This window comes from Vidua chalybeata, chromosome Z (assembly GCF_026979565.1).
Source record: "Vidua chalybeata isolate OUT-0048 chromosome Z, bVidCha1 merged haplotype, whole genome shotgun sequence".
Taxonomy (NCBI): Eukaryota; Metazoa; Chordata; class Aves; order Passeriformes; family Viduidae; genus Vidua; species Vidua chalybeata.
In genome coordinates, this window is record NC_071570.1 from 29787757 (window position 1) to 29805592 (window position 17836).

The 17836-nt window shown below is 35.7% G+C and overlaps 1 protein-coding gene across 5 annotated transcripts in view; it reads left to right on the forward strand.

Moving 5' to 3' along the window:
* Window positions 1-17100, forward strand: part of CENPK (centromere protein K) — a 23291-nt gene extending 6191 nt beyond the window's left edge. For 3 of the 5 annotated variants that reach the window (XM_053931632.1, XM_053931630.1, XM_053931633.1), the window contains exons 4-10: window positions 1583-1655; window positions 5837-5883; window positions 8741-8823; window positions 8942-9040; window positions 9315-9456; window positions 12978-13070; window positions 15363-17100. In XM_053931632.1, the coding sequence (XP_053787607.1) occupies window positions 1583-1655; window positions 5837-5883; window positions 8741-8823; window positions 8942-9040; window positions 9315-9456; window positions 12978-13070; window positions 15363-15521 (696 nt within the window). In that variant the 3' untranslated portion in view covers window positions 15522-17100. Of the gene's footprint in view, window positions 1-1582; window positions 1656-5836; window positions 5884-8740; window positions 8824-8941; window positions 9041-9314; window positions 9457-12007; window positions 12123-12977; window positions 13071-15362 lie in introns of those variants that run through there. The other 2 variants (XR_008428482.1, XM_053931631.1) reach the window with 2 other exon arrangements.
* Window positions 17101-17836: the final 736 nt, after the last annotated feature.

Here is a 17836-nt window from a genome sequence, read left to right on the forward strand (position 1 = left end):
ATCTGTTCCTTGGTCTTGCTGGGCACGGAGATGAGACTGATCAATCTGTAGTTTCCAGATTTTTCTTTTTCTCTTCTTAATAATATGGGGTTGTGTGTCTCCTTTTCCAGTCAGTGGGATCTTCACCAGACTGCCATGACTTTTCAAATATGATGGATAGTGGCTTTACCACTTCACCTGCTAGTTCCCTATGGTGGGTTTAATCCTATCTGGCCAGCTTAGCTGTTCATCACTCCCCTCCTCATCTCGACAGGGGAGAGGAAATATAACTGAAGCCTCAGGAATCAAGATAAGGACAGATTTTTCTCTTACTAACTTTGAAAAATGCAACTGATAAATTACTAGCATAGGCAGCAAAATGGGAGGAGAAGGGGGTGTAACTCCAATAGCTATTTGGACTTTTTCTTAATCAGTGCATATGTAATTTCTTCTTGTTAAATGTCGTTATTATGCTATCCCTCACAGCATCCTTCTGGACATCTGCAGCTGTGGGATGAGCAGGTTCACAGTGTGCTGGGTGAAGACCTGGCTGAAGTGCAGAGCTCAACGGGATACAGTGACTGGGGCTGCATCTGGCTGGTGACCAGCTGCCAGCGGTGTTCCTCAGGGTGCAGCTCAGTTCTGTTCCATGTGTTTTATCACTGATCTGGGTGAAGGATTGGAATGCACCATGAGCAAACTGGCTGATGACTCCAAACTGGACGATGCTGTTGACACTCTGGAGGGGCCAGAGGCCTTGCAAAGGGATCTAGCTAGCTTAGAACATTGGGCAAGCCTCAATGGCATGACATCTACTAACAACAGGAACAGCGGGAAAGGAGTGGCTGCTGGGCCACTGCAGGAAGGGACCTGAGGGTGCTGGTTGACAGGGCTCAGGGGGAGCCTGCAGTGTGCCTCGGCAGCCCGGAGGGCAAATGGCATCCTGGGAGCCTTGAGCATGGCACTGCCAGCCACAGGAGAGGGGATTATCCCTGTGTTCAGGGCTGTGCAGCCTCACCTGGTGTGCTCAGTGCAGTTCTGCACCCCACAATTTAAGAAGGTTGTGAAGGTCCTTGAGTGCATCCAGAGGAGGGCAACAAAGCTGGTGAGAGGGCTGGAGGGCATGTCCTGTGAGGAACTGCTGAGGCCTTTGGGCTTCTCTACTTTGTAGAGAAGGAGCTGAGGGGTACCCTGATTCCTCTCTACATCTTCCTCAGGGAAGTGGAGAGAGAGATGCTGATATCTTCTCCCTTATACCTAGTGATATTATGTGTGGGAATGGTTCGAAGATATGCAAAGGGTGGTTCAGAAATGACATCAGAAAGCATTTCTTTACCTGTACAAACCTTCCTCTGAAGGGCCTTCACAACTCTGCAACTCTGACTTCTTCTCATTTCCCCCTTTTGAAAAAATAATAGAAACATTCCTTGATAGCTGTGAATTACTGTAAAATATTTTGAAGAAACTAGTGTTCTATTGTAATAGATGCTCTTTTGTTTTCTGCTGTATCAACTTAACAATTCCATTTCTGTCCTGTTCTACCTCATTTTATGCCAATGCAACTCAACACACGTCACAAGGTGCTTCTTTTCTTGTTACACAGCTTTACTTGTTAATGCTGCAATGGAAAGCTTTAACAGTAGATTTTCATCAGTGGCAAGCAAGAAATCCTGAATGTAAGTAACTGTTTCCTTGTAAAGAATGCTTATATAAACTTCTGCAAAGTTTCTTTCATCTAGGACACGAGTATATTAATGTCTGCTGATTGTATTTTCATTCAATAACTACTTTAAAATAATGTTACTTTTTAAAGTAGCATGTATGTTTAATTTCTTCATTATTTTTGCACTTCAGTTCTAAGTTAACTTGAAATTAAAAGTGAATTCCACTATAATTTAATCCTATGATTCTGGACAAATAAGTGCATGATTCATACCACCATTCATCAGTCAGTTAAATGGAAAAACAACTATTAGCAGTCTTAACCAAATAAGAAAAGTTCATTATCCTGTTACCCTCCTTCATATTCTTTTCTGTGTGATTGTTTTTTTCGCTATCTTTTATTTGTATTTCATTTTTAGAACAGAAATACTTTGGTAAATATTATTGTCTTCATTTTGTCTTTTAAGAAGCTGATACATTAACCATACATCTTCTGATTATTTTTCTGATTAAAGGTGTGCAGTATTATGATGTGATAGTTGAAACTTTGAAATAGACCTTTAGTGCTAAGCCCTTTACACTGTAGTGAAATACCTATTTTGAATTAACAAGGATTGGAGATTTCAAGTCAATATACAGTGGTAAGAGACACTAGAATTTTTAAACAACACAGGAATCCAGAACACTTACTGATCCTAAGAAGCACAAACCACTGAGACTAGTAGTAGTTCTTATAATTGTTAGGCATTATCAGTCAAAAGGTATCAATTCCACAGTTCTTCAACGTTCTCTTTGTACATAAGCACCATTGCTGATAGATTTCACCCTCTTGCAAGGCTGATGTGGCCAGACACTGGAAATAAAAGCATTCAGGATCTAAGTGTGAGTAAAATAATCTTTGTTTTCAGATGTCTCATATGGACATTCCTAAAACAGTTCACACTACACTATCATTAATATTCTGGTAGTCCTCATAGTTATGTCTCCCATCAAGGACCTGTTAGCACCTGTCAATCCCGTAAAACTTCTAGTTAATCTTTAAATTAATCTATTGACTCATTTTAATACTTTTATGCCAGTAGAGGCTTGGTTTTGTAGTATTTCCAAAATTATAGGAATGTTATAGACAGCATGTGGTGATTTCCAATGTTTTGTTATTTAGCCAAACGGAAATGCCTTTCCAGATCAACATTAGAGGCAGTTCTCCAACTTTTTTCAATGTATTTGCTGCATCTCATCCATAAATAAGAGAAGCTGGGATTTTTTTTTTTTAATAAATAGATACTGTTGCTGTATTAGAATAAATTCATAGTTCAGTGTTGTTAGTTTCACTCCAAGAACTGTCAGCCTCCAGTGCTTCTGAGGTATGTAGACCAAAGGCATGTCATTGAATGAATTTGGAACATACTGGTTCCTGGCTGCTGTTCATGAATAAGTTGCTGGCTTAAAGCAAATTAATTGAAAGAACTCTAGTTTTTATCTGGGTAAAATACCTGAGGCTGTTCTAAAGTATTCTTTAGTACTTCTGTACTAAAATATGTATATTAAACTTCAAGCTATTGGCTTAAAAATATCCTTGGCCTATTTTTTTGGCTTGCTGACTTGCTTTGTTCAACCATTCTTACTTCTTCCGAGATGATAATATTTCTTATTAGAAATCTTAATTTTTTAATAGAGAAATATCTATAATTAATACTTGACAACCAAATCTTGCCTTTTTTGGCTCCCTTTCCAGTGGAAGAAAAAAGTTCCTGCTAAGAATTTGGATAGAGTTATGGTGCTTGTATGAAAATGAGGAGTCCTCTTTGCTTACTTCTCTGTATTGGCTTCTTTCTACCTACTATTTGTTTTGAAGGAGGAATTACTTAATTGAAAATATTGTCTCATTTTATCTAAATAGATAGCAGAAATACTGATTTAATAAAATTTATTAATAGAGCATGAATGTCAGGCTGTCTTGTTACTTCGGTTTTAGCTTTTAGCAGTGGCCAGTTCATTTCCTGTAAATGAGGACCTGTCAGCATTTCAATTTTAAACCTTATTTTCAGAGGTTATAGCTTGGCAGTTCTACATTTTTTTGAGCACAACATTGGCAAACAGACTTGAATTCATGATGCAAATTTTGTTTTTGCAAAGCTTTTACTTTAGTGTCTTTTTCTTTCTCAATTTCTGGTATTATTTATGTAGCTCAAGATCTGCTAAATCAGCTGAATTAAAACGTCTAAAAAGCTTTTGGCTTTTTATATTTTTTTATATTTTTTTTAGCTTATAAAAATAAAATTTAAGTTTTACCTTTGAAAAATCAGGAAGGGAAAGCAACCATATTTTAAACCATTTAAAGCAGTTGTGGTCTCCGCGTAATTTCTGTTTTTCTTTGCAAAATAGTAGTATTCTGCCAAATACCTTTTTTGTTTTATTTTAATATGAGTTTCTGTATAAACATGTGCATAGTAGTTGCTTTTATATTCCTAGCATCTGGTAGTATTTTTCTTAGTAATTGTACTTTGTATCACTAGGCAATTCTCTCTGACATTTGATTTTTGCAAGTGTAGTGATTCAACAAAACTGAAAAAGATTTAATTGATTGTGGATTGAGGAAGCAGTGAATTTACAGGAGCAGCTGGCATAAGTCTGTTGTCCCAGTGTTTTAGATCTGCATTGTTCCTTCACTAAATTATGGCTAGTGATTTTTTTCCCAGGAACACAGGGCCTTCTGTTCTGATACTCACAATATGAACAGTGAATGGCAAGCATGAACTCAGGATTAGGTATCTAGAAATAAAGAAGTGTTATGAGACAGTTGTAAAAATGGATAATAATTGGTAAGGGAAGGCTTATAAAGATCATGTCAGCAGGAAATGGCAGGAGGAAGAATTGTATGGGCTTTTTTACAAATATGCCAGTGAATGTGAATAAAAGCACACCAATTAATTTTATCACATGTAGGTAGTATATTAATCTAAATAAAGGAATCTTACTCTAATAAAGCACAGACTCCTGTCTTCTGCAGCTCTTAAGCTTATTTGGGAGCAGAATACTCAAATTTTGTGTCAAGATTTAAAAACAGTAATTTTCCAATTAAAAGGAGTTTTATTGAAGCATTTAATTTAATGCATTTTTGATGCATCAGTAGTTTTTCTGTTTTTCGTCTCAGAACAAACAGCTCTTTTAAAACTACTAATCTAAAGCTTCATAAAATTTTTGAGGTAAGTACTATAATATTACCAAAGAAAGTACTTTTCTGAATTTATTAAATAGACTTTGTCTATTTAGAAGATGTTTAATGCTGTCATGACAGGGTTAAAGATTTCCTTTTTGATTAAGGAATTTTTTATTTAAGTAATTATTTGTAAGATTAGAGATTTCAAGCCCAAACTTGCACACAAAATCCTTATAAAGATTTTAGTCTGCTAGAATAGCTTTCATTTCTCCTGTTAATGTATTGAAGTAGTTCAAAAAAGTCATATTTTTATGCAGAAGCTGCAAGTTGACATGGATCTGAGTCTGTTGAAAGAGTCTGTTAAATGCTGTAAAAAACAAGAATTCAATTTTTATCCTGAAAATGCATGAGTCATAAATCACTGCATTTTGTAGAAGCATTCTGGAGAATAATTTCCATCTTCTTGAACTGTACTTTGGTTTTGCTTAGGTATTGCTGTTGCTCAGTGTTTGAGTTAGGATACTGGTCTTGCTGGACCATTCATCTCCCTACTGTTCTTGTGAACAGTAAGGATGGTGACATGCTTATGAACTTATTAAAACTAGGTTCTATAGTCCTGATCAAGCATTTAGGAGGCTATTTAACAAGGAATTGGAGGACTGGAAGAATTTTATTGGCCACATTGGTAATGTAGATTGAATGCCTTCTGCTGAAAAAATCAGGCGTGATTGTCTTGCAGTGTATAGAGATGTGCTGTTTATTCATTATGTACCTACACCAATGTACTTGGAGCTACTTCAGGTATAAAAATAACATACAAGCATTAACAACACACTTTTTTCAGTCTGATTGAATTTGCTGAATAGTGATAGTAGGTTAGCCCAGCAGGACACCGCGGCACATGGTTAAACTGCTACTGAGAGACAAACTATTATTCAGAAGCTACACAAATTTCTCTCTAGCCAAGCTGCTTTTCAGTATAGATAAATCTTTATCATTGAATGCAAAAAATAAACAATTAATTTTATTTTTCAGTAATTTCTACCAACCCAGATGTACTGTTAGAATTAGGAAAAGAAGAGGTAAGTCTAATAAAATGTTGTTGGGAAAAAAAAGAAAAACAATATATGCAATTGCTGCATTTTCCTATGACTATTCCTAGGGTGGACTACTGCTAAAATGCTGTGTATTTTCCTTCAGCCATTTATGTTTTTTCTAATGCTTTTTTCCCCCTCTAGTATAACTAGTAGAATTTCCTAGTTGTAATGAGTGTGGTTTTAAACTGACTTATTGCACAAGTCACTGAATAGTGCACAATAAACACTATTCTGCCTCTGGACACACCATCTAATCACAGTAGCTCAACAAACTTATCAGTATGCAATGAAAATGATGTGTTAATCAACATCCCTGCTACACTAATGCTACAAAGCCTCACTTAGGATTGGATTCCCATTGTGCTGGGTGCCACCAGGAGACAGAAATGTCGTGCCAAGGAGACTGATGATCATGCCTTGCAAAGATTTAGCCATCATCTTTAACATCATGCAGCAGGGTCCATTTCTGGGGCTGAAGCCTACACACTGTACTTTTCAAGATTACTTGAAAAGTAATCTTGAAAACTTGTTTCATTTAACATTGTGCAACTGCTTGGGCAAGTAGATCCACTCAGAATTGTGTTTTCAAGGTGATCTGTGGCTGAATTTTAATTGCTAAGTGGAATTTGTCACAGAATGGCTGGAGTTAGAAAGGACCTCTGGAAATTGAATCATAGGATAGTTTAGGTTGGAAAAGACCTCTAAGATGATCAAGTCCAACCATCCAAATCCACCACTAAACCCTGCCCCTAAGTGCATCACAGGATTGTGTCGAGGTGGCTTTTGAATATCTTCGAAGAAGGACACTCCACAGCCTCTCTGGGCAGCCTGTTCCAGTGCTCAGTCACCCGCCAGTAAAGCAGGTTTTCCTAATTTTCAGATGGAAATTCCTGTATTTAAGTTTGTGCCTCTTGCTTCTTATCCTATCACTTAGTACCACTGAAAAGAGTCTGACCCTATCCTCTGACACCTGCCTTTAAGATATTTGTGTGTGCTTTTTTAAACAAAATGTTACAATATATTGCATTTCATACTTACTAGAAAACGACGTAATATTATATGTTACACAGAAGAGTCAGTTATCTTAGATATTGAGTTCTGTGGCAATAATTTGCAAATAGTTTGTTGAGTTCCTCCATTGGAAGAAAGACCAAATCAATAATGTCTTGCAGGTAACATTGTACTGTATTGATGGGACATAGGAATGCTATGTGACCTGAGAATATTCCTGTGTCTAATGCCTTCTAGTATCAGTCACAGCAGCAAACCTGACTGCTGTTAAGAGTCACTATCAAAAAGTTGTTAGGTTACACACTTTGATTGGCATGTTGGTCTGATATTTGAGGATTACAGCTTTTTTTCAGATGTTGTATATATGGAGCATATTTGTTTCTGTAGCATATTTTCAGAATGTGTATTTCTTTGAGCTAAATTCTTAAGTGCTTCTATTTTGTATGGCAACAGAAAAAATACATCCAAATCACAGACTTATGTAACAAACATGATTTTGTAGAAGACCATAGTGCTCTAACAGGGGACCTCATAAATCTATAGAAGTATCTGAAGAGAATGGAGCCAGGCTCTTCTTGTTGATGCCAAGCAATAGGACAAGAGGCAATGGGATGCACAAGAACACAAGGAAGAGCTTCTTTACTGTGCACTGGAACAGATTTGCCAGAGAGGTTGTGTAGTCTCCCTTGCTGGAGTTTATCAAGAACTGTCTGGATGCAACTTGTGCCATGTGCTCTTGGATGACCCCTGCCTGAGCAGGGAGGTTGGACTACATAACCCACTGTGGCCTGTCACAATGGTTAAGGAAACTTCCCTGTCCAACAGTCCAGGAGCCATGGTGTCAGTCACTAAGCCCATTTGCAGCTACACATCCCACACTCACACAGATCAGGTGTCCTTACCAGCTCAATCCTAGGTTTCCTTCTTCCCTTAGGCTCACACATCCTGATCCATAAAATAATTTAATCCTGGCATTATAACAGAATAACAGCTTCAGCTGGGTGCCTTTGAGGAGGGACCCAGAACAAAGGAATTTCATACCTTCAAAGCCAAAAGGCTTTTATACCCTCACAATGTAAACACAGGAAAGTTCAAGCATCATCAGCTCCTGCCATGTCTCGATGTCCCCTCACCTGGCAGGGCCACAGATCTCCTGTCCCCTGGCAGTTCATGGCCTCTTGCCTGGGGCTCTTGCCAGAGCTCAACCTGCAGCTCTGCTGCAGCTGCACCCTGAGCTACCTGCACTGAATGTGTTTCTCAACACAACCTTACCCATTCTGTGATTGTATAATGGAAGACCCAGCCCACTGAGAGTCTGCTACTCCCTAGATTCAGTAATGCCTATTGTTTCTGACTGCAGTAGTCTTATTTCTTCATATTTCCTGTCCCAGATATTCATAGCACTGAAGATCATTTAATTAATGGATGAAGTTAGTTTTTCTTTGATGCATCTTCATTTTCTGTACATCTTATGTGGTGCAAGTAGCATGGATTCAATCTTGCCAGCAGCTGCAGTAGTTTAGATAATAGAGCCCTGATGCTGTAGTAATTTTCTCCTCTGTCATTCATCAGCTGAGCAGTTCATGTGTGTACTTCAGGTAAAATTAAGTATTTTGTTAAGCTCTGTGAGCTTCAAGAAGACACTAATGAGCAACTGGTCACAGTGACATTTTGAATAGCTCCTGCATTTTAAACTAGATTTTAATGTTTATTAAGAAATTGCAGATGATTTTGTCCCTCTTTATCAGATTTACAGATGTAGCCTTGCATAGAACAAATACTGCAGCCTGGGGTACCTGCAAACAATAGTTTAATTTCTATTCTTTTATAGTTGCAGAAAGTAAAAAATGATCTTGAAATGGTGCTGTCAACAGTTCAGTCAAAGAATAAACAATTGGAAGAAGATCTGAAAAGGTAATACAATAATTGGGACTTTGGAATGCTGTAAGCTTTTTTTTTTTTTTTTTTTTTTTTGACTGCCCAGGGAAACTATTTATCTGTTGTGCCATTTCCTACCTTTCATGTTTCAAAGAGAACAGCAGTGGTATGAGGAACAGAAACAGATGCTAGAGACTCTTAATAAAATCGAAGAAGAGGCAAATACCCAAGTTGAACATCCTTCCACAAAAAGGTATTTCTACTTTTTTGCATTACAAATCGAAGAATTTAAATATCAGGAGGAGCAAATGGGCAAGCAAACTCTTAAAATGTATTCCTTGTTTTGTTTAATAGATGAAATAATTGCTCAGTAATCCATATTTGAAACATGAAAGTAATGCTACTATATCCTGTGATTAAAGATGTTGAATTTCTAACAATAGATAGTAAGGGATTTTTTTACTTAGGAGGGACTTTTTAGTTACCTGATTTGATCCCTTGTTCTGTTGCTATGTTTTTACTGTTAGTTTGAAAATTAGAGAACTCAATGAACTGAAAAATAAAGTATTGAAATTAAAGACCTATAAGGAAGAACTCTTGAGGGCCTTGGGTGGATTCCTGGATGAATATTTTCCCCTTCCAGAGATAGGTAAAAATATTAAAAAAAAGGTAAGACTTTTCTTTACCTATTAAATTTGAAATGTTCAATTTATATTTTAATTAGATGCAGTATCTGTTTGAAGTCACTAGCATTGAACCTGCATTTGTATTTTGAAATAAGCATAGTTTTTACAGCTGATCCTCTAGGTTTAATTTATATTTTTCAGGTTGTTTTATATTATTTAAGGCTGTTTCCAGCTGGATATTTTCTTTTCTTAATGCATATATCCCTTACCCAATGAGATGCATAGCAATATGTTGTATTTCTTACTGAACTGCAAGCTATGCCAAATTTGGAAATGGGTGTGGGGCTCAGTCCAAATTGACTCTTTTTTTTTTTTTACTTGACTGGGCAAGTAGATTCCTATTTTCCTTGGCAAAGTAAATTTTAATTGTCTAACAATGTTTTTGGAACAATAAGGAAAAGTGTTTATAATTACAGAGTAGTTTGGAATGTTAACCATCAGATTTTGTTCAGTCAAACTGGGTCAAAAATTATCGTAAAACCTCAGGGAGGATAGGCAGCCAGGGAGTATTTTGCATAATAAATTTGAAGTGTGCAGTAAAAATAAAACTATTACCATTACTATTTGATAGATTCAGAAAAAGCTATGAAAAAAGGCAGGTTTTGATTTTTATTTCAGGCACACTTAACATTACAGAAGTAGAAATTATTTCTTTAATCCAGTTCCCTGTTATTTCAGGTAACCACATAATACAATTTCTTCAATATTACCACTGAGCTCCATTTTAGAACAAATAATTTTTTTACTGTTGTTTCTCCTGTATTTTTTCTTCTAGTACCTCAGTACTTTGGTTAGAAACTGTCTCATAGCTTCCAGTCTAAATTTATCCAAGTCTAACACAGATCCACTGGTATTCTTACACCAGAATTTTCCCTAGAATAGCTCTGTTTCTTTCTTTTATTCCTCCTGATATATTTATGGCAGCAGTCTCATACCTTCTCTTTGTTTTGCTAATTGAACTAGCAACACCTTTATATTCTCTTGTAAGATAATATTTTTCAATTCCCTAGCTTATCCTAGTAATAACCATTGTCTATGTTTGTTTTCACTTGGACTCATCTTTTTTACAACCTGCTAAGAAACAACATTATAAATAAAACTACTAGCTCATACCCATCATCAAAGCAACAAATTACACCCTTGTCTTTTTCTGTCTAATTTGCAGCTAATGAATCCTGATCTTTTAATTTAAAAAAATCTCTGTTTTCGACATAAGCACATATTTTGCACATAAAAATACCAAGTGGAGATGTCAAGACATGGTGTTCATTTTCAAAGTATTATTCAAATATCTTATTTTGTTGACTCTTAGTTTTTCTGCATACCAATGCCTTCCTTTCCTATTGTTAGTAAATATGACAGATTTTGTTCTAAGTCTCTCCATTTTAGAAGCAGTCTCATGTGGGACAGTGTTAAATGCTTTGCACAAGTCCAGGTAGATGGCATCAGTTGTTCTTCCTTTTCCACAAATACAGTAACTCTTGTAGAAGGCCACTAAATTTGTTGGATGTAAATGGTCTACAGTGAAGCCATGTTGGCCATCACCAATCACTTTACTTAAACAGAAAAACTACTTTGACTAATTTCAACGCAAGGTTTTATCTTTCCTTAGCTTAAATTTTATTTATGCATTTCCTGAACTCTTAAACAGAGTCTGTTTTCTGACAGTCTTTTTCTTTCTTTTCACTCTTTATGAATTCATAGCTTTTTCTATATCTTTTGACTCACTTGGATCACTTGACTTAACTACAGGTACCCCTTAATCTGCATCTAAGTAATTGACTGTGAAGGCAGGACAGCCAGCCATGTTTACCTATATTTATTGAGTGTCAGAAATACAAATTGTAATCACTGGCAATGAAATTAGTTGCTATGTTGGTTCAGGAAAACAAATTATACACTTCTATTATCAGCTTGGTTCAACATTCTAGCAGCACCAAACTCTTAACTCTGCGCACCAGTCATTTTGCTTCACTTTGTTGAAGCATGTTGTGTTCACAGTTGTTCTGTGTGAGGGCAGATGTCCAGGCTTGATGTCTGTAGAACATGGCTGCAGCATAGTTTGAACTGCTCCAAGCCTTGCTCATCTGGTTCCACCCTCCTTTCACCTGGTGACATGCATGTGGGAGTGGGAGTGAAGACTGCATCATAGCAGCTCAGGTTGGCTTCCATTGCCATGGCCCAGCACCTTTAATATAAGTAGTGACTGTAGTAACAATGATCTGGCATTTTAAATCTAAGATAAAAATCTACTTTATTTTTTTCAAGATAATAATATGAAAAATTAGAGGTTGAGGAATATTCTTTATGCAAATCTGTCTGATTGGAAGGGTGAAGAAGGTGCCTTTTAGGCTAAATAATAAAATGCTTAGCATCCTACTTAACGACTTCATAAGCATTAAGTGATTAGCAGTACTTAATTGTATTAGTAGTAATTTTGACCAGGGAAATATATCAGCAGAGATTGTGAAGTACCTTCATGTTTGCTCTAAGGAGCTTTTTGCAGATAGGTAATGTAGATTCTATTTCCTCAGCCAAATATCAAGATAAAGGCAGATAGATAGATGTTATTGGGTCATAGCTCCAGGATTTGCAGAGTTTCCATGTAGCAGGCTCTCCCTGGAAACTGAAACTTCAGACTCTCTGCAGGTGAGACTATTACAAACTGTGACTGAGAAAAAGGATCCAGAACTTGCCTTTCAGAATGTTCTTCTTTCTTGCTTGTATTCCTCCTCTGTTCCAGAAATGGAATTTGTATAAGGTGCTGCACAACTGGTAGTACCTTAGGTCTTAAACTCATGTATTCAACAGCAATGCTGAGAAAGCCAGTGGAATATTATTTCCTTTATTTTGTTGAAACTGAAGTGCATGGGGAAAAAGAATAAAACTGAAAAATTAAAGAATCAGGTTTACCGTGCAACAGTACAAGCAGATCCATTGACATTGCTGCCAAAGGAATTTCTATAGACAAATGGCTTGATTTGCTAGCTACAAAGGAAAATAAGTAATCTTCTAGTGATATTTTATCATTGGCTTTTTATTCCACCAAAATTTTTAATTATTCTATTTCTTAACCTTGATAAGATAAATGTTTTAGTTAAATTCAAAGCAAGTAAATATTCACTGTCAAATCATGAAAAAATATTAAGGCACTATGAAATTAAGTCTTGAGTTGTGTCAAATTTGTGTTACAAACATTTATTTAAAGCTCATGAAAATTATTTTTTCCTCTTAACAAATCTTGTTCACAGAAGGTTCTGTACAACATTATAAATTTGATGTACACAGGTGAAAACATTATGATCACTTTAGATTAATCGCTCTTGACAATTCAAAAAATACTACATTTGAAGTATAGGATTTTGAACTGGTAGATTTAAATGCGACATGTATTTCTGTTGGGACTAAATCTGACTAAAAGTTTTCATCTATTGTGTACTATGCAATCAAATAATTGTATAATTATTTTACTTTGTCAATTAACATTTTCCCTGACTGGTTTAGGGTTTTATAAATTTGGCTGGGGGATGTTTATCTTTCCAGAACTCTTCAGCAGAGCCAGTTGTAGAACTGAAAACATTGCAAGAAATTTTAGAGGTAAGATGTTTTTACTATGTAGAGATTTGAGGAATTTTAAAATATTCAGATGTAATGATGGTGATGATGATGATAAAGTGTTTATTTCTAATATAAATAATAGTATGTGATATGTAGTTAAGGCAGTTAATCTAGAACGATTAAGAATGTTGTGTCTACAAGAAGAGTGCAGGGAGACCTCATTGCGGCCTTCTGGTACTAAAAGGGAGCTTATAAAAAGACGGAGAGCAACTTTTTGCATGGGGGAATAGTTTTAAATTACAAAGATAGATATTTAGATTAGCTGTCAAGAATAGGTTCTTTACTGTGAGGGTGGTGAGGCACTGTAACAGGCTGTCCAGAGAAGCTGTGGATGCTCCATCCCTGGCAGTGTTAAAAGCCAGGTTGGATGGGGCTTTGAGCAACCTGATATAGTGGAAGGTACACCTGCCCATGGCAGGGAGTTGGAATGAGATGATCTTTAAGGTACGTTCCAACCCAAACCATTCTTTGAATCTAGGTCAGTTTTCTATTTTAATTCCTATCAAAGTAAATCCCAAATTTTTACAAAAGGTGTGGCAATAATGTTCAGTTTAGGCTGGAAAATGGTTGTCTCTTATTTCTTGATTTTACAGTGTTTAGTTCAAAGAAGTTTTATGTGCCTTAATGGCTCATGTTGGGTGAGACAAATACTGTGTTTAACAAAAAAGCCTGGTCCATTTCATGCTCTATTTTATATTGTTTCATGAAAAATATTTCTGAAATATACATTAACGGAAGGACTAATTAATATGTAGCCTCAGAAGGGCCAATAGTCTTGTGCATTAACTGGATTATTAACTCATACAAGGGAATCAGTTCATCCAATTCATGCATTTCTGATTCATTTTATAAGTATAGAAGCATTGCTTAGCGTGAATTTTTAATTACAGTGCAATTTATGAAGTGAATTGCAAAGCATAATTTTCCTTCTTGTCTTAAATGTAGCATTTGAAGTGAAATTTTCTGTTCCCCCTCCTTAGACAGTTTTAGACTTCTATATGTAAAATGTCCTTGGGGAATTTTTTTTTTTCTTGAGGCAAAACGTGATGTATAAAAACTTTCTGGTATTAAGAAGCTATTATCTAATCACTATGACACTGTACTATAGTTTAAAGCCCAGGCTTTGGGCTTATATAATCAAAGTCATATTACATGCTTCAAATATTTCAGCATACCTGTTAATGCCAAATTAGGCAGAGCTTGAAAACAGATCAGAATTCAGAGTAGCCACAGCCCTTACGGAAAAAGAATTTTGAAGTTCTTCTAATGCTTTAAAATTGCCCTTCATATTTTTCTGATATTGTTAATCTCCTGAAAATGTGAACATATTCATGTAATGTCTGATTTCTGTTTAGAAGAACACACTATTTGCAAAATTCAGACTCATTTTGAATTTCAACATCCTGACCTAAAGTGTCAATGTCCCTTATCTTTGTATTCTGGAAGATTTTTCTTTGTTGAGTCGTGTTGTTCTAGCTTCAAGTCCCTGTTAAATTTGAAAAATGTTTTTTGAGATACAGATAAAGTTACAGCCATAAAGGCTATTTTGGAGTATCAGATGTCAGGAAAAACTAAAATTTGTCTAGAATAATGCATTTGGAGTAAATTGTCATAATTGGAAGTACAAAACATATTAACTGGAACAATTCTTCTTCAGAATGTTCTGAAAAAGAAGAGCAGTTGTTCATTCGGGTCTTTTATTAATAGTGGGTCTTTTATTAGGATACAAAAATATAAAGTCTGGTAGCAAGGATTTTGAATTTGTCTTTAGCGCTAAGGGGCAAAAAATATTTTGTACTTACCGGAATTTGGACAGTATAACATTTAAAAGCTCTGAGTAGAAAGATGAAATATCTGGGATAAATAGAGCATCATAAGATGGGTAAGATTATTTAGTCTATAATGTGTGCAGTACTCGCCATGAGCAATATTGTGAGGGCATGTACATGATCTCCATGAACTGAAAAAGAATTACAAAACTGATTTTGTTTTTAACTCTATTAACTAATTCTGTAATTGATACAGCATTTCACCTACATTTATTCTGGAATAAAAGAGGATTCTGGTTCTAATTTTTACATCAAAAAAATGTTATATAGCTAACTGGAAGTTCTTTGCTTTACTTCTAGTTTGAAAAGGTCTTATATTTCTTCTGTAGTCCTTTTGTATCTTATATTGCCTACATCACAGTAATTTGTAAAAATTTGGTTAAAGGAGATAAAATCTAGCTGTTTTGTTAATTTCCTAAATCCTATCCTTTTGGTCTTCCAGATGCTGATAAACACATTAATTGCCACACCACATGAACCTTACATAACAATCAATGAGTCATTTTGGCCACCTTATATTGAGCTGCTGCTGCGACATGGAATGGCCCTGAGACATCCAGAAGATCCAAACAGAATGCGCCTCCAAGCTTTTCACAAGTAGTGTGACCTACACATGCACTTGAAAACAAAACAACACCAGTACTCTTAATTCAGGGCTAGGACATACTTATGTTTCCTACTAAGCTTTTTTAGTATCAAGCATCACTTCTTGTTAGATGATTTTTTTTTCTTTTAAATTAAATTGGATATTTAAGGGCATAAAATGTGGAAAAAGAAAAAAAAATTATCTATTTTAACTGCTTACAGTTGGCCTTCATTTTTGCATTATTTTGCATTATTTTTGCATTATTTTGGCATTCAGATTTACATTATGGAAGGTTTTTTCAGTGCTTCTGTAAGATGCCAATTCATGTCATAGACAAATATGTTTAACAGTCCTTTTTACTTTAAAGTCATACTTTATGCATTACTTCTAAGGTTTAGATTTCTTAGATTGCCTGAAGTTGTCTCTATTTCCTTTAGTATTTTCTTGTATTCTGTGGAGGCAAAATTCAGAATAAGACCACTTCTCCTGTACATGGCCTTGCAAACATTTGGAACTAGCAGAGAGATATCCTCTCAAGAATGTGTTATGCCTTGCTTGTTTCTCAGAGCCCTTGCAAACAATTTTACTGGCTCCAAGATAAACACGTAGGAAAGCTGACACATCTTTCTGTGCAACATGCAGTGGATGTTGAGTCTGCACCTTTCACTGCACGCATTCCAAATGGCCCTCTTTGTGTTATGGTATATTGCCTTACAGCACCTGTCTTCACCTTTTCAGACCTAGTTTATCAAGGCTTTTAATGGATCTCTGTTCTGTTGATCTCCACAGCTTCTAAGTTATGTCAGTTGAGAGTTACCTTCTGACTCAATTCTGGCATTCTTTGCAATCTCAGTCTTTTAGGTAGCCATTTTTATTGTATTGTATTGAGTACAAAAATTCTGCTCTTATCTGTAGTGACTAAATTATCCTTTATTAAACAGATTTTAGTTTGTTGAGGGAGGAACTTGGGTGATTTTTCAGTTGATGGAAAAATAGAGTTGTATACAATCATAGAATGTTTTTATGTGATGGTTTTTAGAATGTGTTTCTGTGTTTTGCTGTGATGACTTGTAAACATGATGTAAGGATGCATGGGAGAGGTAAGGGGGACCAATCTAATATAAGTTCCAGTATCATTTGCCCTTTTTATACCAATTAAATGTTAAGCAAAATAATCTTTCATCTTGTATAGTTTTGAGTGAAGGCTGTTCATTTTACCCTCACAACTGGTGATTAAGCATGGGAATAGGATGTGGGTTGTGCTGTTGTGCATGAGCATTGACTTCTTTTTTGTTCATATTGCTTGTGTAACTGCCCTCCTATTGTGGTTTAACCTCTTTTATGAGCTCTAGAGTCTGACTAATCTATACACATTTACCTTACAGTATTTTTAATTAAGAATTTGAATAACTACATTTTTTGGCTTAGATTTATAGCATTGTCTCTTTAGGGTTTTTTCCTTCATTTGTGTTTAAATGCTTTGTATTCTGCTATCCTTTCACCTTATTTATTAATACTGCTGAAATACTTCATTGACACTGGATGACTGCTTCTGTCGTGACATTAATAAATAGAAGAAAAAATGTTAAACACACAGTAGCTTCTTGTGTTTAAAAAGAAAAATACCAACCCATACCACCTACCTCCCAAATCCACACCCAAACCAAAGCACTGAGGAGATAGGATAGTCTATAAACAAGTGCTTTAAAGACGATGCAATATTCATTATTCCTCATACCAAAATTAAATCTCATCCAAGTAAAATACTAGGATAAATTTAAATAAAAATACTTCACATAAAGCTTTACAATAAATTATGAAACTCACTGCCATAAAATATGTTGTAAGATTACATATGAACTTGCAAAAAAATACACTTTTGGAATTCAGATTTGTGATTATTAAAGAAAATTGGCAGTCAGCAGGTTCAGATACCTCTATCCTACTAATTGTTGGACTCTGAGGAGATACACGTAAGTATTCCCTGAGATCCTCCTGCAGCTCCACAGTATCTTCGTCATTCTCTGAAGCCTTTCTGCTTAGGCCCTGGATATGCTCAGAACCTGAAGGTTCAGTGTAGAGCTTTTTCCTCAGGAGGGATTGAATCAGTACAGCAGAAGAAAACCTGTAGAAAGAGATAATCCAATCCTAAAATGCATTGCCAGTTTTTAAGAGAAGCTGGTTTAGACTGAAACAGAGCTAGCTGAAAGCTTTAGCTCCTAGAAAAATCCTGACAAGTAAATTGAAGCAAATCAAGGCAGTGATGAAGAACAGATCTTCCTTATGAAAAAAAGCTAGGAGTAAACTCTTTCATCAGTACTTTCAACATT